The sequence below is a fragment of the Gambusia affinis genome, linkage group LG07, assembly GCF_019740435.1.
Source record: "Gambusia affinis linkage group LG07, SWU_Gaff_1.0, whole genome shotgun sequence".
In the NCBI taxonomy this organism is placed as follows: domain Eukaryota; kingdom Metazoa; phylum Chordata; class Actinopteri; order Cyprinodontiformes; family Poeciliidae; genus Gambusia; species Gambusia affinis.
This window is the reverse complement of record NC_057874.1, coordinates 14,669,415-14,693,297: the sequence shown is the minus strand read 5'-3', so window position 1 is coordinate 14,693,297 and position 23,883 is coordinate 14,669,415. Positions and strand designations below refer to the sequence as shown.

The window sequence follows — 23,883 nt, the reverse complement described above, 5'->3', positions numbered from 1 at the left end:
TTGGAGCAACAGTGGAGAGTCACAGAATGCAAGCTGCATGACGCTCCATGGGAAGTTTTCACAGCTAGTGATAATTCAAAGAACCATGTCACCTGCTGGTGTTGGTCCACTGGGTTTGGTTAATCCCAAAGTCAATGCCAGGTAATCTCCCAGGATATTCTGCAGGACTCCATACCTCCCTCTGCTGTCAGGTTTAATGGAGATGCTGATTTCATTTTCCAGAAAGACTTGGCAGGTGCCCGCACTACCGATCCATTCCTTAATGACCATGGTCTCAGTGTGCACGAATGTCAAGCCCCACAGAGAAGCTTCAGGGTGTTGTCAAAAGGAAGATGAAGAGCCGACCCAAAAATGCAGTCAAGCCTTTATTGAAGTAACCTGAGCTTCAGCAGAGCCACAGGCTGATCGCCTCCATGCTGTTTTACACAAATGATGTGCGCATATAATGTACAGAGTATGGACGTACTTTTCAAAATTTGGGGTTTTCATTAACTGTTAGCCAAAATGCTCAAAATAAACATTTTTAAACACCTTAAAATATATCATTGAGTGTGTAATGAATGCATATGTTATGTGAGTTTCACATCTTAAAATATAATTGCTGAAAGAAATAAGATTATATTGTGTTTCAGCTGTGTGTTCCAAGTTCGCCCCTTCTATTCTTATTGGTACATTTTCCACATGAAAATGTTTCACTCTTCACTTTTTTTCTGTCTCAATTCTTCCTGTTTGATGTTAGGTGCCGCATTTGTTTAGTATGTAAAAGAAAAGGAAAACGTTTTTTTTTTCACAACTGTAAGAGCTTAAATGATTGATGGGTGGTATTGGAGTTGTGAGCACCTGAAATGTGTGTGTGTGTGTGTGTTTACCCTCGCCCATCCTCCAGGCTGCCTGTGAACTGAGCGAAGTTGGTTTCCAGCCGTAAACTTCGAGGCGAGGAGGGAGGTGACGTTTCACACTTGATAGTAGCTTTGTCCACTTCCACAGGAGACTGAAAGAATCACAAAAACAATTCAGCTCACTTATGAAAGACACTCAGACTACTTTCCTTAAGCTGTATTTGCAAACTTACTGCCACTTTTCTTCTGTGTTTCCTCAAGTCACTTGGCTAGCAGAAAAAAAAAAAAGTTTTAAAAAACTACATTGTCAATAGAGAACATTTATGTGAATGCTGACCACATTGAATGTGTTTTTCATAACTGCAGTGTTCCCTCTGACCAGAGTCATGATTCCTAGATGGTGGCTGTTGTTGCGTCCATGATGCTTAGGCGTGGAGTGGCCACTGGTGGGCGGAGAGGAGGATGACGCCAGCGACTGGGCGGTGGCAGAGGTGGGCAGGGCTCGGGGTCGGAGGGTCACGTTCAGGCCATCCATGCTGCCGCTGTTCACGCGGGACTCGATCTCCTCAGAGCGCAGCTCGGCTGATTCTCTCTCTACCTGGATCATCCTGGGCACACGACACAAACATGCACATCCATGATGTCACTGACCACATAGCCTGACTACCTCTAACATCGACAGTAATGTAACAGTTTTTCAAGGTGCTTAGAAAAAGGGCAAGTGTGTGCAAAGCCAAAGCTCCAACCTTCCATGTCAGGAAACCACGGCAACTGTACATGGGGCGCCAGCTCCAGCTCCACGCCACTTCACTTTATTGATATTTTCACATTCATTTTTAATTTTCCTTATCATTATTAGTTTCTCCTCTGATTCATTTTCCAAGTCAAAGCATTTAAATTTGAAGATTATGGCATAACACTTGTTTGGTAATGATTACAGTGGCTTAACTTAAACTTCTTAACTCTTCCATTGCAGTCACAAATTGTAATGCATTTTATGTGGCAGATTGATTAGCAACAGCACACAATTGAATGGGTAATAATATTTTCCTCATGGCCATCATGTTACATATTGTGTCTGCGACATCCCACCTTATCTCCTCGTTGATGGCGTCAAGCTGCTCTTGCAGCATGAGAGCAAGAGTCTGAGCATCTGATTGGCCGCTTGGCGAGAGCAGCGTCGAGCTCACGTCGTCGTCCATGTCCGACTCTGCCTCGATGTCACTGCCTAGTAGGTGGCTGACGCTCCCGCGCAGGGACGGGTAATCCTGCTCAAACATGGCACACACCTGACACATGCGTGTGTGAAGATAAGCGTAGACAGAGCAAACTTTAGTTAATAAAGCGTGAGAGAAACAGCCTCAAGAATGAATCGTATGGATTCAACCAGAGTACAAGCACACATCTAAAAGTGAAATCTGACGTTCGTGGAGAAGTCGAGCCGGTTACGAGAAGAGATGGATGAACAAGAAACTTACATCACACATCATGTCCAGCAGCAGGTGAGAGAGAGAGACAGGAATACAGAGAAGTTAGTAGAAAATGAGAAGTTAGGGATGATCACACAAAGCCAAGCGCTGACACTTACTGGCAAAGCAGACATGGACCCAAATTAAACATTGGCAAAAAGCTGCATGTGGTTAGAAGGGTTGCTAAAGTGAGATCCTGTCTGTTGGTCCTAATTAGTATGCGTGCATGGGAATTGCTGGTTGCTGCCTCCTATTCAGAACACAATCGTCACCTTGTTCGGATCGTCTCGCAGAGCCGACAGCCGGCCCTTCTGCGCCCGCCTGATCACAGTTGTGCTGTAGTGGCCGTCCTGACCCTCCACCACAGAAAAGCGGAGGTCGCTGGAGCTTCCCAAGTGAGAGCTGAGATCATTTACATGAGAAACCGATTTAAAGATATAAAGGGAGGCAGAAATAAAAGAGAAAAGAAAAGATTGAGGTTACCGAGGGTGAGTTCCGTCTCCAAACGCTCCACTGCGGCGTTTCAGATGGTCAATCTCGTTTCTCAGCTTGTCAATCTCTCCAATCAGCCGTTCCTGAAGTAGAAAGGCTGTTCTTAAAAAGTAATAAAACCACATCTCTGAAAGCCCTTAGTTAATTGAAAAAAAATATATATATATAAATAAATAAAAATAAAAATACAGCAGGATATGTGGGCTGGACAAGGCCAGGAAACAAGTTCATGCTATTTGTTACACTAATCTATAAGAAAAGCCAAGAACCGAGTAAGAAAAAGAAAAAACTTTCAAATTTAGAGATGAAATATTAGGAAAAATTGTAAGCAAGAATATTTTTGGTTATTGCAAAGGTATTCATGCCCATTAAACTTCTGCACATTGTGCCAAGTTCTAATCTTAAAACTTTATGTATTTCATTTGGATTTTATTTGATAAATTTAAACAAAGTGGCACATGCATTTTCCATCATTTTCTTAGAAACAGTAATCATTTAAAACACTATTATTTTTTAACTCCGAATTCAACAACATAATAAGAGCAACTATTATTCCACAGTAATTCTAGCTACAGGTGAAGTACTAAGTAAAATAACTTATTCCTTTTTCAGTACACACACCTAAGTTGTAAGACAAAAAGAGGTTCTAGATTTATTGATTTGTTGCTGGTTTACTGACCCTGGTGTGGTGAAACTCTTCAAGCTGTTTCTGGCAGTTCTCCAGGTCCTGGATGAGCGCATTCTTGAAAAAAGATGAAAGATATAATCCACTTAAAATATTTTTAAAACTGCTATGATACAGGTGCATCTTAATAGACAAAAAAAATAATGTATTTGTGTATTATATACGCAGATTACATTCAGAGTGACATTACAGTACATCAGCTGTTCATGGGTAACTTGTTTGTATATTTTTAAATTGCTGTTTGTCCTTCCACTCAACTTTCTTATGTTATGGTTGAAAACACCAAACTGTGAACAGACAACTGATTTACCCTCATTAACAATAAAAATATGCAAATGACTATCTGGAGGACAGTCATGAAATTATCATCCAATTTAATTATAATTAATTAATTTAATTATCATGAAATAAAAAAAAACAAAACATAAAGGCACTCATGGCATAAAGGCCACGAGTGCCTGGCATTAATAAATACATTAATTAATTTTGTACTGATCTGTTGGAATATTTAAATTTGATGAGAAACTAAGTTTCAGATTATCATTATAAATTTCATTATGTAACATGAATACATTTTTTTAAATTCAATTATATAAGTACGTGAACTTTTTTTGATGATATTCAAATTTATTAAAGTGCACCTGTATGTGCTTTGTAACTTCGTTTAATGTATGAGCTAAAAGGAAAAAAAAAAAAGAAAAAGCTGCTGGTTGGATGAATCTGTGAAGATGCCTTGCCTTGTCCTCCAGGGCGGCCATGCGCTCCTTCAGGTGGAGCTGCAGCCGTTCGTTGGACTCCGTGAGCAGACGGTCCACGGTGTCAGACAAACGTTTGTTGTGCTCCTCGTTCATTTTCTCCCTTTGACGAGCCTAACGAGCAAGAAAGGGAGAACGGAGGGGAAAAGGAACAACTTTGTCACATTTTTCTCTTTGATACTGATTCTATGTAGGCGTATTTATGCAGCTAATTAAGCATTTCTACATGGATTAAGGGATAAAGCGTGAATTTAGCTCTAGATCACCAGCTGCCAGATATAGGTCTTCTTGGCTAGCCAGGATGACTTAATCACCATCATTAACTCGATGATGAAAAAGGGCAAAACAGCGTCTATTAAATGGGAAGCACTGTGCTTAATATGTTTTCTGGAGTAATTCCATTAAAGAAGAACATTCATCACAGACATGTAAACACACATCTGCACGCTCAGAGAGGTCTTTCTACTAAATATAGTCATGAGATCGCAGAGAGAGAGAGAGAGAGAGAGAGAGGGAAATTAGCTGTGCGTGAATTATTCAGAGTCTAAAGATAGTATCCAATCAGTCTTAAAACGGAGAAAGTGAGGGGGAGGGCAGAGAGATTTGTACAATTTGGTTTGAATTCATGCCACAATGCACTGAGGAAAATGACAAGCTCCTCTTGAGCGTGTGTTTGCGTGTGTGTGCGTGTGTACATTTATGCATGAGCAAGCACACAGCCAAAACGTGGAGCATCAGCCAAATCATATAGGCCGATTATTATTATTATTATTAGAGGTCAGAATAACCCTTCTGGGGTGATGCACATGCCCACACACACACACACACACACATGCCCACACACACACGCACTCTAGCCTGATGCCCGCACACTAATGGACACCCATACTCTCGCAAGCTCTTGGTTTTTCTCCTCCAGTTGTGACTCCAGCTGTCGAAGCCGCTCCTCCACATTGCCATGACGCTCTTCAGCCTGCAGGGGAAGACATATACATATACTGTAAGAAGACACAACTTCAGAAAGGGCTGTTTTTACAAGCTTATATGCTTTTGCTGTTAATGCCCCTGATGGTTTCATCCTTCTCGGGTTTAAACTTGTGAGATTTGGGTGTGTGTATGTGTGTTACCTTGGTTAGTGCCGCCACTCTCTGTGCCAGCTCAGCTTCAACCTCTGGCAGAGTCTCGGCCTTCCTCATGGTCTGAGCCAACCGCTGCTCTGCCATCTCCAGCATCTCCTGCAGCTGGCGTACCTTCTCTTCACTCTAACACCCGCAAACATGTTCAAATAATAGTAATAAAAAGAGACGCAGTAATACTACTGGAAGATGTGGCTTTAAACAGCTCAAGTTAAAATTTTGTACCGGATTTTATAGATATTACTTTTGCTTGGGAGAAGGTTGCACTGAATTTGACTTAGCAATATCAGAGTAGACAAAGGCCGAGTAGACAAAGGCCGACACACTGTTCAGATTTTTAATTATCAAGAAATTTGAAAACTATTTATCAGTTTCCTTTCACGATTGTGCACAACTTTGTTCTGGTAACAAAAAAATCCCAGTAAAAAATGTTGAAGTTTGCGGTTATAACATGAGACCATTCATGTTTTACACACTGACGCCCTGAAGAAGCTCCATCATTCAAAGCCTTATCTTTGCATAATGTCTAGCAGGGGTGCTACCTGTCTGTGAAGGGAATCTTTGGTGGCCAGTTCATTCTCCAGTTTGTCGTTGAGGTCATGGATGTGGGTTGTCTCTCGCTGGGCAGCCAGGTAGCGTTTCTCTAATGTGGTGATTCTTTCCTCCAAATCCTCTCTCTTCAAGAGGAAAAATAACAGAGAAATGTTAACAGAGAAGAGTCATATGACATAGATAATGTACTTATGCCATATTTACTAGATGTTCGTAAGTGAGATCGACTTTTAGTTTTTAATTCCAGATTACCTTAAAACCAAGTCTACGATTAAGGCAAAAATACCAAACTATTCATTGCCATTAGACTAACATTAAAAGAGTTGGAAAATAAAATACAAGTATTTTTAGTTTGATCCGTCAATATTATAGTTCTCATACACAAACATAATCTTTCATTTGATTGTTGCTGCTTTGTTCTCTAAAGGCAAAACCTTGATAACATTTTATTTATTTATTTATTTTACAAAACTGATTAAACTGTCTCTGGCATTATTCTGTTGAAAAAGAAACATTTTGCATTACATGTGTAAAAAAAAGAGAAAATTTGGAGCCACATTGTGCATAGTGTGTTATGTGCAAAGAAGGAGAACGATACCTGTGATTTTGATTGAACTGTGTGCTTTGGTCAGATGAGACTAAGGTTTATGCAACAAATAATCCAGTGTGAAAAATATACTGATGTATTTAAAAGCTTCTCATGTTCATGGTTGAGGTTCTATGATGTTGATTCTTCCTCAAAGGCACTAGAAACCTTCTCGGATTGCCTGGCAATATTAATCTTTCAAGATGTCAGAGGAAATTTTTAATAAAAAATTTGGTAAACTCTGCCAGTAAACTAAAAAAAAATAATTTTTTTCCACTGTCTCTTTTATGGACAAATATAAAAAGAAAATTGTTTAAAAACATCAAAATCAAGAGGGCCATCTTAGCCCTCTCTTTGGTAATTTGTTGAAAATATGTTAAAATTTCTTAACATGGGATGTTTTCGACCCTATAAATCGAGGTTTTTCTACAAGTTGTAGCACGAGATTATGCTAAGACTGTTCTTCAAAGCTTTTCACACATCTTTATCCAGGTGTCTGAGTCTATGTGTCTCCCAATTCTAACACTATTCTACCTCACCTCTCTCTGCTCCCTCTGTTGTTTGATTGACAGCTCTTCGCTGCGGCTCAGTTCTCGTCGTGCGTTGGCTAGCTCCGCCTCAAGCTCAACCAGGCGGCCGTTTAGAGTGGCGGCATGCTCGCGACTCTGAGAGAGCTCCTTATTGGTCCGGTCCAGCAGCTCCTGAAGCTCAGATACCCGGCTGCCGTCATCGTGGGCGTCTATAGAACCATTGGGGAGTCTCTGCAAAGAGGAACACTAACAGGTATGACCCACCTGTCTGCACTTGTTTACGAGAGTAACATCAAAGGGCTGTGTTGTAGAGAGGATTTTGAGTGACCTACATAAAAAAAAGTACTGAGATGTTTGTGTTTAGAAGTAAATTATGTGAGGGTCAGGCTCTCGTGTTGTTGCTTAGATGCTGTTTCTCCTTTCTCCGTAGCTCAGAGTGCTGTTATTTCCATGATCTTAATTAAACAAACCTTCAGGGACACATTCTGACAGAAAATACAACAGGCAGGAGCGAAGCTTTTCTAGGACTCCCCTCTGTTTTCAAATGCTACCATTTTGCTTTCTAATGAATACCTTTCACAAATACACAAACATTCACATTTACAGTGGGGGAAATACACTTAGGCCAAATAAAACTTTGTAATAAAACACAGTTGGTGATCTCTGCAGATGTGTGTTCTTTGTAATGATCAAAATAAGACTTTTAAGATTATTTAAGTTGAGTTCCTGTGGTTGCATAAAAGAGTAACCAACACGGGGCCCTATAATGTCCTATGATATTATGTAAGCAAAAGTGTAGCTATGAGATGAAGCACAACAACGTTAGTAAAAAAGAAATGTAGAAATAGATAATAAAATTATTTTACTCTTACACCTCAGGTTAAACACAGTCAAAAGGTGGCATTAAATTTTGACGTTTAATGTTAATGGGAAGCAAAGGACAAGGCTGAGAGACAGCAAAGTGCAGAAAAATAGCCCAAAAGACCTTCCACGTAGGCTTGGATCCGTCTGTCCGCTCCACTGAATCTCCGTCCTTCCTCTGCCTTGCCGTGTTCAACTGCAAAGGACATGAAACAGAAAAGCAAATAAACCACAACTTTATCTTATTTTATTTCCTAGAAAATTCAGAACAAAACTCAGTGCAGCTCAGGGTCATGTAACAGTAAAATAGCATACTTTACACACCTACAAATATGAATTATACTGTGGAAAAAATAAGGCTTATCCTCTTGTTATCAGTTCATCATAACAAGATCTAACTTTAGATCTCAAATTATCTGCCTACTAGGATAAGATTATAACTGAGTCTGAGCTGAATATTTACTTCAGCTCTCTATGTGTGAAGGTTTCTAACAGAGCCATAACGCAAATCACTAGCTATTGTTGAAGGTTCTGGAACCTAAACACCATACCACACAAAACGGAAGATTTTAAATCCCGTCAAGTTATTTTACCTCCTGGGTGGTGGACGCTAGTTGCCCCTCCAGGGTTGCCACCCTCTCTAGAGCCACCCGAAGCCTCTCTCGTACCTGATAGACACCACAATTACACAGAATATGGGTCACAGTTCAAATGACTTCAGTTGTTGGTCCTATGGTGTGTAAAACTTTATACTCTGTGAACTTTTCCGTGGTTTTTTTTTTTCAGTTACAAAGAAATTATCAGCACACTTCAATTTCTTTGATTTGAATTTTATGTGAAAGTATAGGAAGATAGATGGAGATAAATACAAGAGACTACTAGGGAAAAAAGGCTGCAAAATATTGAAGAGTAGTGTGGAGGATCGACCTCCATGACGACGTCGAGGCTCAACATACAGCCTACAAAGTAGTGCTTTACGTTAAAGCATACATTTATAATCAAAGTCCAATTGAGAATTTTTGCCTAAAAGTGACAAAGTTCAAGGGTTAGCCACTTTTGTGCGGCACTGTAAATGTGCTGACATTGATCTAAATGCAATCTTGTGACTTCCTCCAATTTGTTCTTTAAAAGTCTTTCAGTAATGGTTTCCTCGTGTACATGCATATGTTTTACTATGACATTGAGAAATAATAAGGTTAATTAACCAAATAAAAGCTAGAAAAACTCTGTAATGTGTCCCTATTACAGAGTTAGAATTAATCAGCTATACTGTTTGAGAAAACGTTAGGCATCATAACACGGTATCCATGACGCTAATATCAAGCAATGAAGCTATTTCATTAAGCATTCAGCTAGTGTGCACCAGCTGACCGAAGTCATACCTTTTCATCCAGGGCCTTGTGGTGTTCAAATAGTGACTTCAGAGCTTTCAAGACCTCCACCTCACTGGAGACTCCAGATGGCGGCGGCGCCTGTCTCTTCACCACCGTCATCCTGAGGCTGCGTTCATGACGAGACACCAGACACTCCAGGTGCTCCAGCAGCAGCTACAGCGCCACACGCATACACAAAACAATTAATTTTAAACTTGGACATTTTGTGTTTTTTATTTCTCCTTCGCACGAGCGTAGCCACGCACTTTGCCCACACACTCGCTCGCGGACAGACGTACACATACCCTGGTGTTGTTCCTTTCAGCTTTGAGTTCAGATATTTCCTCTTCCTTCTCCAGCAGCTGCTCCCGGCATATGTTCAGCTCCTTTGTCAGAGTGGCAAACTCCTACACAGCAAACGGACAGAACACCCACACGGAGGTTAATGCCACATCCTGATCGACACAGTGGGCACTACTTTAGACAAACTGAGTCACATGTGGGAAAGCAGTCCAGAAGGAGTAGTATACTATCAGGCTGAGGAATAATTTATGAGTAATTGACAATTGGCTAGATATAAATCTTGGAGAGTTTAGTTTGTTCTTTCTGGAGGGCTTTTATAGGAAAGATTTGGTGTAAGAAATGTTTTCTGAACCTTTGCCAATAAGAAAACCCCAAGAGAATTAAAAGGGATCCAATTTTAAAATGCGGTACAGCAGTGTCTGGTGTCCTTTGATACACTATTAAAGTATCTATTGATGTATCAATTTAGAAATCAACCATCATGGCTTTCATCATGCACACATTGGAAATATTGACTTCAAGGCCAGGGTACAGGAAAGTGTTTTGACTTTTAGATTACAAATTGAAGACATTTTATTGTACTAATTCCAAAACCTCAAACTTAGTCGTCATCTGAAAAGGTACCAGGGCTTTTCATCATCATCATCATCATCATCATCATCATCATCATCATCATCATCATCATCATCATCATCATCATCATCATCATCATCATCATCATCATCATCATCATCATCATCATCATCAAAAAAAAAGATACAAAAAAACAAAAAACAGTAGTAGAGATAAAATCTTGCTTGTGCTGGAAAATTCTTTGGGCTTATTGATTTTTTTTTTTTTTACATTTAGTTTTGTACTTTCCAGAAAATTTGAAGCACTTTTAGTCCTTGGAATATGCTTCAAGCTGCTGTCACATGAGTGGGTGTATTAAAAAAATTGTGTGCTGCCTGTGTCTAAATGAGGAGAATTTTTGTGGAACATTAAGTCCTTTAACATCTTTTGAAGTATGTGTTTCATTTTGGATGAACACATGGTTAGTACTCCCTATGTGTGTGTTTAGCTGACAAGTATAACATTTTGTGTAATATTCTGTATTACACAAAATGTTACATTATTACAATATTACAAAATTTTTATGTAATAGTAACTTTCTTATTTTTATTTTCTTATTTTTTTTTCATATTGAGGGAACCCCTGAAATTTTGTAGACAAAGGTTTAATGTTCTAGGCATAATTTAGGAGTGTCGGAACTCGTCAAATAATCACTATGTGCATTAAGCAGGCTAAACTTCTGTCAGCTAAAGTCACTCCAAGCACTTGGCTTGGTGAAGCTAGTCAAGTGAAAGCACCTCTGCATGGTTCACCATATATATATATATATATATATATATATATATATATATATATATATATATATATATATATATATATATATATATATATATATATATAAGTTTTTAGTGGGGTATTGCAGCAAAATTTACACAGCACTTCCATTAATTACAACTAGCTAGAAATCACTGCAGTTTTACATTCACAGGAAGGCACTGATGGGGCATTTTTTGTGACAATGCCTGGCGATCTGAGTACACCTCTCAATCAGATTTCCATAGTCCATATGTCAATTATGCATAGAGAGAGCATCTTGGTCCTGGTAAAGTAGATTATAAAGTAGACTGTTCCATGCATAAACTCATTGTTCAGCAGTAACCTCTGACCATAGGTACACCAAGGAGGTGAAGAAGGACTGTGGAGATACTGACTGGCATGAATTTTGTGAGCCTCACAGAAATGACATCATTGAATGCTTGACAGACTATTTAAACTCATTGGAAAAAATGAGACTTTATGAAGAAAGGTAAAATGTTTGAAGAGTCTGAAAAAAAAATTAATGCAAATAGAGATGAAAAAAGCTGGTACATTGTGGGAAAGGTTGGAAAGCAAACAACAGAGCAATGTAAAAGACGTGAGTTCAGAAATAAAGATGGACTTCCAAGAATGAGGACAATCAAATAGGCAGCAGTGTGGATAGAGTCAAAGAACAGTGGATATCCAGAAAAAGGTTCAATTCAGGGACAAGTTCCATGTCCTGTTCTCCAGAGAAAGAGACCTCGATTTATGAGGAGAACGGTGCTGCAGGGCACCGTTCTCTCACCTTTTCTTTTCCATCTGTAGGCCACAGACTTTTGATACACACCACAGATATTACAACATGGAATCTCCCTTGTTGGGTAAGTATTATTGAACTGAATCAAATAAATGAAACATATATTAACAGTACATTTTGGCATCAGTGATGATGCAGTTCCACAGTAACAATAAAAGAAACGTCTTAGTGAAATTACGTGACTCGTTCCAGTTTTATGTTTTCTTTGAGCAAAAATAAACTTGCATAGCTCACTACCTGGATATGGAGTTTTATTTCTTTTAGTTTCATCATACTCACACAAACTGAGATAGCACCATCTCTCTGAAAGCATCTAGAAACAACCACATATTTCCGACTCTGATAGACATTTAAAACTCCCGTGGAGTTATTAAAATTTGCTCCATTACCTTTCATAGTTTGAGATGGACCTGTACAGGCTGAGCATTTTTGCTGTGTGTTTGTTTTCTACAGTTTATAAACTTTAATGGTGTGGGACTGGGCAGGTTTTTTAACTTTTATTTTATATGTGAACATCTAAATAGCAGCAATCCAATTTGCAGAGAATTTATAGTTTAAGATTTATCTGTACATGTTGTCTTTGGCATTTGTAGGCAAATCGTATGACACCAATGCTGTCAATCCAAGAGATGTTGCCCAAGAAGTCAATGGTCATGTCAGACATGTTTTTTTTTTTTTTTTTTTTTTTTTTTTTAAGATCACTGTTGACTCGTTGAGTTATTGATTGGATTTCCAGGACTTGAGAAGCTTCACATCATCTAATGTCATTTAGCAGCTATGTGTTTTTGGTCTGAGCGCACTGATCCAGTGGCTGTTTATTAAATGAATATAATAATAATAATAATAATAATAATAATAATAATAATAATAATAATAATAATAATAATAATAATAATAATAATAATAATAATAATAATAATAATAATAATAATAATAATAATAATAATAATAAAAAAATATTTCTGTGTTTGAATCTTACTATGTGTCTGAACGTCTCTTGGCTCTTAGCTGGACTTTCCTGCGAGGTTGGCATCAGTCCAGACTGGTACCCAGATTTCCATCATTTCTCTTTGTTTCACTCAGAATACTCCCAGACACACACATACCTACACACCCACACCACATTAAATCTGGGACCTCCCTGGTGCGACGACACTGCACTCTCCATTTTCCATTCTCATGATAAATCTCGACACTGGCTCGAGCTGAAAGAAAGCTGGCACTGTGAGAGTTTAGTCTCTCCCAGAAATTGCAGCAAAAGAAGGTGGAGTGTGGATGAGGGCCTCCCCCAACAAACAAAGATGAAACATACAGAAAAATAAGAGATTTCTCTGTTTTTCTCTTCCTAAATAGAATAAAATGTGTAAGATTGGATAGGATAATATGAAATATACAAAAAAATTTGATCACGCATTAGTATGTAAAGCCTGAAATACAGTATGTTTTGTCATTTTGTATACAGCTTTTGCTGAAGAATGCAAAAAAAAAAAAAGTTCCAAAAACTTTTTCTGCACAAGACAATATCTATACCAGCGTAACTATTTCTGAACCTGGAACACAACATATCATTGGCATTTTGAAAAAAAACAAAAAAACAATTGATATGAGACTTTTAGTTAGAAAAGTTGAAATAACATCGTTTGACAGACATAGATTCTGTAGATATTCTTCAAAAACCCTTTGGTGTTCAAATACTCCCAAACCGTTAGATGCAGTTTTAAAACAAGGAATAAAAACTACCAACAACTACAACTGTTATCTGGGCGAGGATAATGTGTGTGCTCTAATTTGCTTGATGCTTTTGAAGTAGCCATGTTGTCTGGTCCAGACTGTTTACATGCAGAACCACACACAGCAAAAAAAAAACCCCAAAACAAAACAAAAAAGCATCAAATAGAACTGATACACCGATTCGCACTAACTAAGAATGAGCTTTGGAAAAATAACACAAAGAGGAGAATTTGAATAAGATAAAAATAAAATAAACCACAATTGAACAGAAAGCATATATAAAGCATTCCTGCCTGCAAGGTTACTGAACACGTCTGCTACACTTCAGTGAAAAGCAACAACATGGAGCAGAAATGGAAAGCGCTAAGAAAAAAGTGACTATAAAGAGGGGAAAATGGGTCAGTTTGCACATTTAACTTTCCTTTATTCCACTGGGTGGACCAATAGGCAGGAGCTCAGACCAAATCCACCAACAGATGTTACATGTCACTCTCTCTTTCAATCATGGCAAAAAAAAAAAAGATGGCTCAACAAACAGTCTTAGACCTTTAGCTCATCTTTTCATCCCCATATTATGCTGCCTTTGAAAACCCACTGTATCTCTACTTAAAAAAAGAGGACAAATGCAAAAAGGAGAACAAAAAAAGTAAAACTGCATTTTTTTGAAATTGAGGAACAATAAACAAATATAACAAAATGGCATAAAAAAAAATAAAAAAAAACACACACAAAAAGGATTCCAAAAAATTGGTTTGTGTTCTCATGAGGGCCTGTCCAACACCTTTTATCTGACAGCGTATACAGCCCCTGTGTTTTTCTTCCTTTGACATGCCGAGCACCCCGAACCAAACAAAAATCCCAGGACGGCTTTTCAGTAGTCAAATACTGACGGGGCTCACTGACAACAACCTCGACATCTGTCAGGGAGTAAAACCGTACAGAGCACGGAAAAAGGGCGTCTGTGGCATCCAGAGGAATGCCGCTACCCCCAATGTTAGATTGCAAACACTGCTGAGCCCAGACATTGTGAAGGGATTTCTCTTTTTTTTCCTCTTCCTTAAGCAGGTTGGGATTAACGGATGAAACAAAATGCTCTGTGTGTGTGACTGAGCACGAGGAGAGAGAGAGAAAGACACTGTAGCAGAGTCGGATACAAAATAACAGGCTCTAAATATTAAGATTCAGTGTTTAGTTTCCATGCATACAGACAATCTCAAAGATATTTAAAGACAAGATTTAGGCATGGGATCTCTGTATTTGTGTTTGCTGTATCTCAGATCGTCTCTCATTTTGCTCATCCTCTGACGACAAATAATATGACCAATTAAAAGGGCTATCCTTTTAATTAATAATTGTCTTTGAATGGTTCTTTTATTAAAGAAGACGTTCAGAAATATTTGCATTTGCATTATTGTTCCTAAAATCCAATCCTAACTAATCCCTTAGCTAAAAATGTGTCCCTATGACAGCTAAAAGGCTAGGGTTAGTTCATAACAAATGTTATCTCGGGCATTTTACACAACAAACAGGTCATGTTTTCATCACATTCGGTTCAATTCAGTGTATTTATATAGCTAATGGACTAATGTAATCTCAAGGCTCATTACAATACATTCTAATGTGATCCTAATAATAAAACAATGCAGTCGAGATCAGATTATTATTAATCCTGCTGATTCCATGAAGTCACTGATTTTGCAGGAATCCCTCCTCCTGAATAAGCATCTGGCAACAGCTGCCTGGAGTCTTTAACTTAGCAGCAATTCCTCATACTCAGCATGCACACAGCTCACCTAAACTGAAAAATCCCACTTCTTTGGTAGGGGTGGAATAATGTGGAATGGACTGTAAGTAAAGAAAACAATATTTATTGAGTGACAAGTAATTATACTTCATAATAAACTAGTGAGAACAGGGAGGGAGGCTGTGGAGGTGCTACGAGAAAAATGGACTGGAGAATATTTGTGCATAGGTTTTTAGTCACCATCCACTAAATTCACTGTCGATTTACATTAACAGATTAATCGAGTTGTACTTAAGCAAGTGTGCACATGAAATGATTTATATCCTAAGCCTATGAGTGCCTTTGCAAAGGCTCTTAAGCTAATAAGTATGACAAAATAAAAACTGTGAATAATCGGTTCTGTTTACTTGCTTTGCACCACATCCATAATTCTGCTCCATTTTGAACAGAATACACATTGCTCTTCTTTTCAATGAATCTCTCTCGGATTCCTTCTGTTACTTTGACAACTGGTCTCTTTTCCAACCGGAACAGTATTCAGCTTGCACATATCTTCTCTGCAGCTTGTTGGACTCATTAAGTCAAGCCGTTCCAATGCAGCAAGTGGGAAGCGGTGATGATAGCGAATTATGATATGTGTGATATTTGTGAGAAAATCTAATGGGGTGTTCACTGCTGTTTCAGAAAAGTGAGGATGAGAGCATCAGGCGGTGAGAGAGAGAAAAAAAATGAAAAGAACAAAATATGTGACAAAGCTAGGAAGGAAGGAGACTAAACCAGTTCATTCACACATCATATGATTTGCCAGCCGTGCTTTGGTGATGTGACATCATCATGTATGCTAATTAGAGGGCGCTTCCAGCTGAAGTAAAGAGTGCCTTAAAAAAGAATCCACACCCCCTGGCATAACCGCTCTCATTTTGTCACACACCAACTACAACCCTCAACATAATCAATCTTGGGAAGTGAAAGCAGAAAAACCCCCAAAAAACTGACTTACAATTTTTTTTTTTTTTTTTTTTTTTTTTACATTTTAAAGTCTAAACATTTGTGGTGTTCCCATTTACTGTGATCCTCTACATATAATCCGGAAGTCATGTAATGACTGTGAGCAATTCAATCACTATCTAAACCAAGCTGTTCTGTGAAGACCTTAGAGACAGAGAACATTACTGAACAAGCAGAATCATGAAGAAGCATTAGAGACAGGTCAGAAACAAAGTTATGAAGTAAACAGTATAACTCAACCTGAAGAACCTAAACAGGCGAGTGATAATCAGAGAAGCAGCAAAGATGACCATGATAAGTGAGGGAGTCCAGGTGTGAGAATTTCTTAGCAGATTTTTACTCTTTCTAGTGGAGTAGAAGGAAGACATTGTTAATGCAAATCAGGAAGACGTCCATTTGCATGTTGTCTCCAGCAATGTGGGGAAACACACACAATTGTTTCTTCATGCTAACACCTTTGTTCCACAAACAAAGAAGATTGTGGGAGCTGGATGATGGATAGAGCTAAATACAGAGATTCTCCTTAAAGAAAAGTTAGCGACAGCAAAAGCATTGAGAGTCAGGCAGAGGCTTAATGTCAATGTTTAGTTTTTATTCCTCTGACAACCTGAGACATGCAGGAAACAGCTGGCTCCTTCACATCAGAGCTAAAAATACATTACTGTTTACTGGAGCTGTAGCCCCCAAAAAAGGGCAAATATGGCTTTATCTTTTATGTCTCAACTCTATATCGACTTAAGTTTAGCAATTATTTCTTTTATGTGATATGCCATGCTTTAAATGCTTATCTCGTGTTCCTGACGTATTTGGGTCTTTATCTCTGATCATTTGTTTTCTGTAAATCACTTTCAAATGCCTTGTCTATGAATGGTTCCATGCAAACACTTTTACCTTCCAGATGGTCACTGACACTAAACATACAGCCAGCGCTAAGATGGAATGGTTTACACTAGATCACATTACAGTGTTTCAATGGCCCGGTCAAAGCCAAGAAGTACATCCAAATGAAAATCTGCGATTTGGAAAATTTACGTTTACAGATATTCTCCGTCTAATTTGACAGAGCATTTTGTGCAACATATTTTGCACAAAATGTACCAATATCTCAGTCGCTCAGCAGAGTTATAACTCAGCAGTTGGGTGCAAACTTGAGTGAGGAACAGTTTTGTCAGATTTTTATTTGCTGAAAATTTTGAAAACCATGCTTCTTTGTCTGTCCAGTTCACAATAGTGTGCTATGTTTTGGTCTATCACATAAGATCCCAATAAAATGCACTTCCGCTTGTTGTTCTGATGTGAAAATGGTAGATTCAGCACTTACAACTAGCAAACAAACAATAAGTTAGAAATCTTTGTATGGGAAATCAGAAAAAAAAAAATTAATTAGCTGTCTTTTTGTTTGACAAGGTAGTCTTGTCTGAAAAATCAACAAATCTTTCAGAGATCGACAAAAAGTATTGTTCCCAGCAAAATTATTAAGTCTTTTCAGCTGTTTTCTATCTGTACTCCAACAATAAAGTTTAATTCTCGAACCAAAAGCATTATATTGATAGGTTGTGCAGCTCCTCAGGAAGAAGATATGAGCTTTTTCAAAGATCATTGCAATGCAAAACAAGATTCCACATAATGACCAAAGTGCTTTAACTCTTGAGTTCTTTACATCGGCTTAGCAAGGACTGCTAAAGACGAGCTGCATCCCTGTGGAGCTTCAGATATCACATCTCTGTAACTCCTCACCACTGCAGAGGCACCTGATGTGGCGAACAGCAGGGAGGTGGATTCGACCTTGCTCTGACAAACCATAATCAACGTGCGCAGGAACTGAGACACACACCGCCATAGCACTTTTTGCCTGGGCGATAGCCCCTAAAGTAGGCAGTGAGTAATCTGTTGCCATGACGCCACAGCCTCACACTGCTGTGAATGTCATGGCAACGGCTCATTAGCAAGAGTGTTTGAGAGCCAGACAAACTTTGCATGAACGTTTGAGTGGAGGGATGTCCTCAGTTCCACATCCGTGTGGGGGAGCACGCTAAAACACATACAAGGCAGCTCAGAGATTATTTTTTTTATTTTTATTTTTTCCAGGTGAAAGTGGGACCTGACTGCAACACCTGGAAGATCCTAGCTCCCTCTGAATCTTTAGAGTGATGAAGAATTTCATACAAAAAAAATGCAACACATTTTCTACTTAGAAAACAACAAATAAATTTCCTGTGAGAATTGATGCATTAAAGGAGATTTAATGATAACCACAGTTGCTCAATATACTAAATCCTAGTCATCCTCGCATTATTAGTGTATTCAAAATCCCAATCTTGACACACTACGTGGAGGCAACATTTCATAAGTGTATATGTAAAGCAAGAATGACTCTAAACCAGATAAAGCAACAGCAACAATTCAGTATCCAGTTTTGCCAAATCATGCTCAGAAAAAGTTATTTGAGAACCTTTATATTGATTATTATGCAGCAATATAAGAGGGCACATCTCACACTTCAATCTTCTATTTGGCGAGCACGTATAGTGGATGTTAAATCTCTTCCCAATATTCCTCAAACTTTTTCATCCGCTGCAGCCCTGCAGGCAAAGAGTAGAATCCATTTATGTGTTTTAACTTGTTTCATCAAAGCAGAACAAAACTAGAACCGTGTACAGAGGGGGAAAAAAGGGTGGGATGAGAAGGGAAAACTTCTTCTGTTGGATGAAAGGAGAAGCACAGAGGAGCTTCTGTGCATCAGTGGAGTCTGTTTCTCACATGTGAAGTAGTAAAATATATGTTTAGTCCAGCATGCAAAGCAGTCAAAGAAAGGATGAGCATTCTCATCAATGCATGACAGACAGTTATCTCTGGTATTTTCTTCAACAATGAGATATGAAAACAGAGAAACAATGACATCAAGCAGCCTCATTCTAAACAGATATGCAAATTCCATCACTGCAAAGTGTAATTATGCCTTCCAGCTTGACTGAGCCAAAGTAGGGGAAAGGAAAGATGAGACGGAAGGAGGAAGAGGTGCAGAGAAGGCCATATGTCAGTCCTAGAAAAGAGGCATCAGTGCTGAAATCAATACTCTGCCAAGGACACACGGAGCTCCGCGCAGAGAGCTGCCTGAGCCGTAGGCGATTCCTCACCGTTAATGTCCGGATACTTGCTGAGAGTTGAGTCCCCTACCTGGTACATGTAGGTGTTAAAGTTAGTCCAGTTCTGAAGGTAGTTCCTCACTGTTCGGTTCATGATCGAAGCTACACATATCACATTCCTGAAACGTGAACACGATGAAAAGAGGGTGATGCATGGGATTGAATGAGGAGTCGCGGGGAAAGAGGGATGGAGCAAAAATACTGGTCCAGAGTTGCACTGCCCTTCACCAGGATGATACCCTGCTACTCAGCTTCCCACAGACTCAGCCTCAGATGGGAGACAGGATCCCTCCTGCCTCCCATGTGATTGCTGTGTAAAAACAAAACGGAAGGGAGTGGAAACCCGGGGAATCGAGAAAACACAGCAAAGCATGTTGAATAAAGACAAATTGAGAAGGAAGGAAGGAAGAGTGAAGGGTCAGGTGAATTTCTGGGGTTCTCACCAGCTGCTCTGTTTCTCTTTCACAGAAAGAACTGAAGCACACTTCAGCGGTAGTTTTTAGAGTCACATTTAGGTCTAATACTTTGGATTAGCATAAAATTAAATGCTCTATTTCCTCCTAATAAAAAACACCATCACTGCTTACTCAACACAAATTCATCAGACCCGCTTTCCTCTAGTGTGACATTGTGCGTGCTGATTCCTTCTATTTATAAATCATTGCTGGCTTGTCCTGCCTCTCTTGGTAAAATTACGCAGTGCCTGCACTTGGCTACAGTTTGTTCTTGCCAGTGCTTTTTTACAGTAAAGGAAACTTACAAGGTTTGTGGATCACTGTCTGAAAACTGTAGTTTCTCCTATGACTTTATAATGCATAGCCGCCCTATCAAGACTTATGCGTACCAGAATCCCTCTGATAAAAACATACGAGATTCCATCATCATCTACATGGATAGACGCAATTTATAGAAAATATTCTCTAATACATTTGCTGTACAAATTCTGGACGTAAGCTCAGATGCATACATACGTCTTTAATATTTGGTCTAATGTAATTTAGTAAGTTGCAAAGGACCCCTGTAATATCAAGAATGACCTGGCCTGATTCTGGCTAGTTATTTGACTTCTCTTTTAACATAAAGCTCACTTAAATAGGTTGACTTTCTAGCACTGACGTGGTTCAAACCTTCTGCATAGGGTTATGATAGGGAACATTCAAGAACATTCACTGTCCTGATTTTAAGGGTGTAGTGTCAGTTTGACTGAAATTACCAGCTTCCAACAAAAGCCTCCTAGAAAAAGGTTTTATCTCCACTGGTGACAGAGATCGAGATATTTGGTCTTACTGACAAGAAGTATGCTTGGAGAAGTCAAAATGAGGGCTTCGAGAACACAGTACCTACATTAGAATAACATCAGAACTTGTCTGATTTTATGGGCTGCTCAGCGCTGTCATCACAGACTGACTGGTGCTGTTACTCCATCAGCACAGAGACTCTATGACTCTTACTGACACCTTAAGTAAAAAGTGCAGATTAATCTCGTTTAAGCTGTTTTACAGTCTGTTCACTGTAAAACAGCAGCTGATGAGTTCAATAATGGTGGGAGTAGCATCATACTTCCACCATTTCACTGGTGTCTGTTTAGATGCCAGTGAAACATTTGAGGGACTCAAATCTAAACAATTATTGAAATACATATGCTGTGCTTGGAAATCAGGATCTATCATTGTCAGGATCTAATTATAAGGGTGATCAAATAGAGGGCCAGAATATACCAGAATCTTTTTGACGTCTAAACAAAATACATTATTTCTCTGCAACTGGCTAAAAGTGTTTTTGGAATAAAGTTGCTGGTGCATGTATATAAATGAGCTACTATGCATTTTTTTTTTTTAAACCACTGAAGCTTGTTTTCAAAAATCACTGAAGTTGGATTTTGCATAATCATAAACCCGGGGGAAAAAACTTCAAATAAATTATTTAAAAGCCACAATTTAATTTTAACTTTCCTATTGGTAGAAAAACAGACACAAGCTTTTAATGATCAGGAAGAAATCTAGAGTGAAGACAACAGTGACTCAGAAAGCAACTCATTCAAGAGTGAATTTCAGCAATATAAAACAATAAAGAGCCTAAAACTGTATGTTTAAGCAAATGGAGTGTCAAACATTTTTCCTTTAAGTACTAAGGCTGCTGCATGTCTACTGCAAAATGTAATCTGGACCAGCTCCCACTTAACCCAATTCAATCCAAAAACAACAGACAGTATAACAGAGAATCCTCCCTGAGTCATTATGTTTACAATCTGTGAAAGCAAAGACACAATGCAGAGACAAAGGGAGCTAAGTAGGTATCTGTGTGAACCAAACTGTACAGAGATATTTACTCCTACTGTACTCAACTCATCAGCTGCTAAACATTGTGCAAGAAGTCGGTGCAACAACACAAACTGTAGTTCACACAAATATACAAACATAAAATAAGCTAAGCTAATTGAAGCATGTTCAAAAGTAGCTTAGAATGTACTGATATGCCCTTGAATGGCCCTTCTCTGAGAAAATAGCCAGACTAAGTACTATATGTGACTGAGTAAAAAAACCCACCAAGTCAAACAACTAAACATCCATTCATTTAAAACATTTCCAGAATTGCTGATTTTAGGAATCTCGAATGATGCATTTAGGATGCTTTTTAAAGACAGTTTAACAAAAGAATATTCTTAATTCTTGTACCACCTAGTAGAAACGAGGAAGAATCAGAGTTAATCTTCTTCAGATGGGAATATCCAGAATTTCCATCTGAATAGTCTTGTGCATTTGTACTAAATGTTAACAAACACTCAAACATAGATGAAAACAACTAATCCTCTGTTCATACCAAAGTCATGTATGGTGTTCCACAGGGTTGTGGACTTGGACCTTTTCAGTTCACTCTTCATGTCTTCGCCTGATGATGACGAAACTCAACTGTACATGAGCTGAGTTTCGTCAGCTCATTTAGCACTATTAACAAACTCATCCTAGAAAACCCAGTTTTTCTTACTCTGCTTGATATTTAGCTTCAAATGCTTTTGACTACGACATTTATTTTTGAGTTTCACATTAAAAACACCGTAGCGGTTCTACATAGCCAAAATTAGGAAACTCCTTATCTGAACGGATGCTGAAGAAGTAACTTTTTTTCTGCATATTTAACTGGACGATTGCAATGCCACAGTTGGATGCCTAAACACCTCCACAAAAGTCTTCGTTTTAATCCAAAAGGAAATGTCATTTAATGGCTTCCTGTAAAACCAAAAAAGTATTTGAGATTCATCTTAAAAGTACCGAATGAGACTGAGGTAAGGTAACTTCAGCTTGAATTCTCATTTTCATTCTGAATATCTATCTGTTCCCCCATACCCACGGATTCGCTATTTCATCTTCTACTTTGGAATGCTTGTTCAATATCATAAGCTCTGGGAGCGGTAGAGCATAAATGTAGAAAACAACATGGAAACAGTTCCTGTCTACAGGACTTGCCTTCACCTGGTTGTCAAGGTAACAGGTGTTCACAAAGGAAGAGCAGCAGAAGAAGATGACTCACATTTTCACACATCAAAAAAAAAAAAAAATCTTTTAGAGATTGTCTTGACCTCCACTGCTAACTACCAGCAGCTCGCTGCAGGTTTGGACCTCAACCAATGACAGCAGTGGCCAATGCAAGTGTCTTGGTTGGTGGAGAGAGAGAGACCCCTGCTGACAGCATGGAGGAAATAAAAGGAAACTTTCACACCCAGAAAATGCAGAGAAATAAGACGAGACACTCGGAAGGGACAGATAACAAGCTTTGGAGGATTTGAGAATGAAAATGAAATTGTCCTATAAGTGAGATGAAGGAGAAGCAGGAAAACAGCGCTGACAACAAAAGCAGGTAAGAAGTCATGTGAGGTGACAAGTCCTACTTGACATCAGTGGGAGCCAGATTTGGCAGAACCTGGTGTTTACTGTCACAGAAAGAAGCACCGAAACAGGCAACTCAATGAACAAACACACACACACACAGAAAAGTCACTCACATGCACACACATCTTCTGTACTATGAAACCTGACACGTTTCAAAGAGCATTTTCTGCAGCAGAATTCACAGAACTGAGAGACCTCTGACTTAGTTTTTATATCTGACAGCATCTCACATTTTTCCGTCTGACTCCTCTTCTTCACCAGCGTCTCTCCTCTTGCTGCTGCCTAACTGCGCTTGATTGCTTTTTTTCACACTCCATCCAATCCAGCTCCCCACTGCTTACGCTCACATCTCTTTTTTCCTTCAGCTCTTTCTCTCCTCTTTCCTCTACTCCTTATTCTTTTCAAGCATAACTAATCTCAGCTGAAACTTCTCTTGACAAAGAGCAGCCATTTTGCACTGAAAACCAATTTTAACATGGAGCAGACGACATCTTCGCAACTCATCGCCTTCAGAAACTTTGCTTTATGCAAAGTTTATATATATATATATATATATATATATATATATATATATATATATATATATATATATATATATATATATATATATATATATATA

At 38.7% G+C, this 23,883-nt stretch overlaps 1 protein-coding gene across 8 annotated transcripts in view; it reads right to left on the bottom strand.

Annotated features, from left to right (window-relative positions):
* ppfia4 (PTPRF interacting protein alpha 4) overlaps positions 1 to 23,883 on the bottom strand; it is a 57,735-nt gene that overhangs the window by 8,754 nt on the left and 25,098 nt on the right. For 7 of the 8 annotated variants that reach the window (XR_006371151.1, XR_006371152.1, XR_006371153.1 and 4 more), the window contains 16 exons: positions 9,584 to 9,685; positions 9,288 to 9,452; positions 8,499 to 8,573; positions 8,030 to 8,101; positions 7,054 to 7,275; positions 5,919 to 6,053; positions 5,368 to 5,502; positions 5,130 to 5,213; positions 4,223 to 4,354; positions 3,480 to 3,542; positions 2,792 to 2,883; positions 2,581 to 2,710; positions 1,932 to 2,128; positions 1,219 to 1,447; positions 1,073 to 1,108; positions 870 to 991 (listed from right to left, as the gene is read on the bottom strand). Coding sequence is in view for 5 of the 8 variants with exons in the window: in XM_044122384.1 (XP_043978319.1) it covers positions 870 to 991; positions 1,073 to 1,108; positions 1,219 to 1,447; positions 1,932 to 2,128; positions 2,581 to 2,710; positions 2,792 to 2,883; positions 3,480 to 3,542; positions 4,223 to 4,354; positions 5,130 to 5,213; positions 5,368 to 5,502; positions 5,919 to 6,053; positions 7,054 to 7,275; positions 8,030 to 8,101; positions 8,499 to 8,573; positions 9,288 to 9,452; positions 9,584 to 9,685 (1,991 nt within the window). In the remaining 3 variants the exon portion in view is untranslated. The remainder of the gene's footprint in view (positions 1 to 869; positions 992 to 1,072; positions 1,109 to 1,218; positions 1,448 to 1,931; positions 2,129 to 2,580; positions 2,711 to 2,791; positions 2,884 to 3,479; positions 3,543 to 4,222; positions 4,355 to 5,129; positions 5,214 to 5,367; positions 5,503 to 5,918; positions 6,054 to 7,053; positions 7,276 to 8,029; positions 8,102 to 8,498; positions 8,574 to 9,287; positions 9,453 to 9,583; positions 9,686 to 23,883) is intronic. The other variant, XM_044122386.1, reaches the window with a different exon arrangement.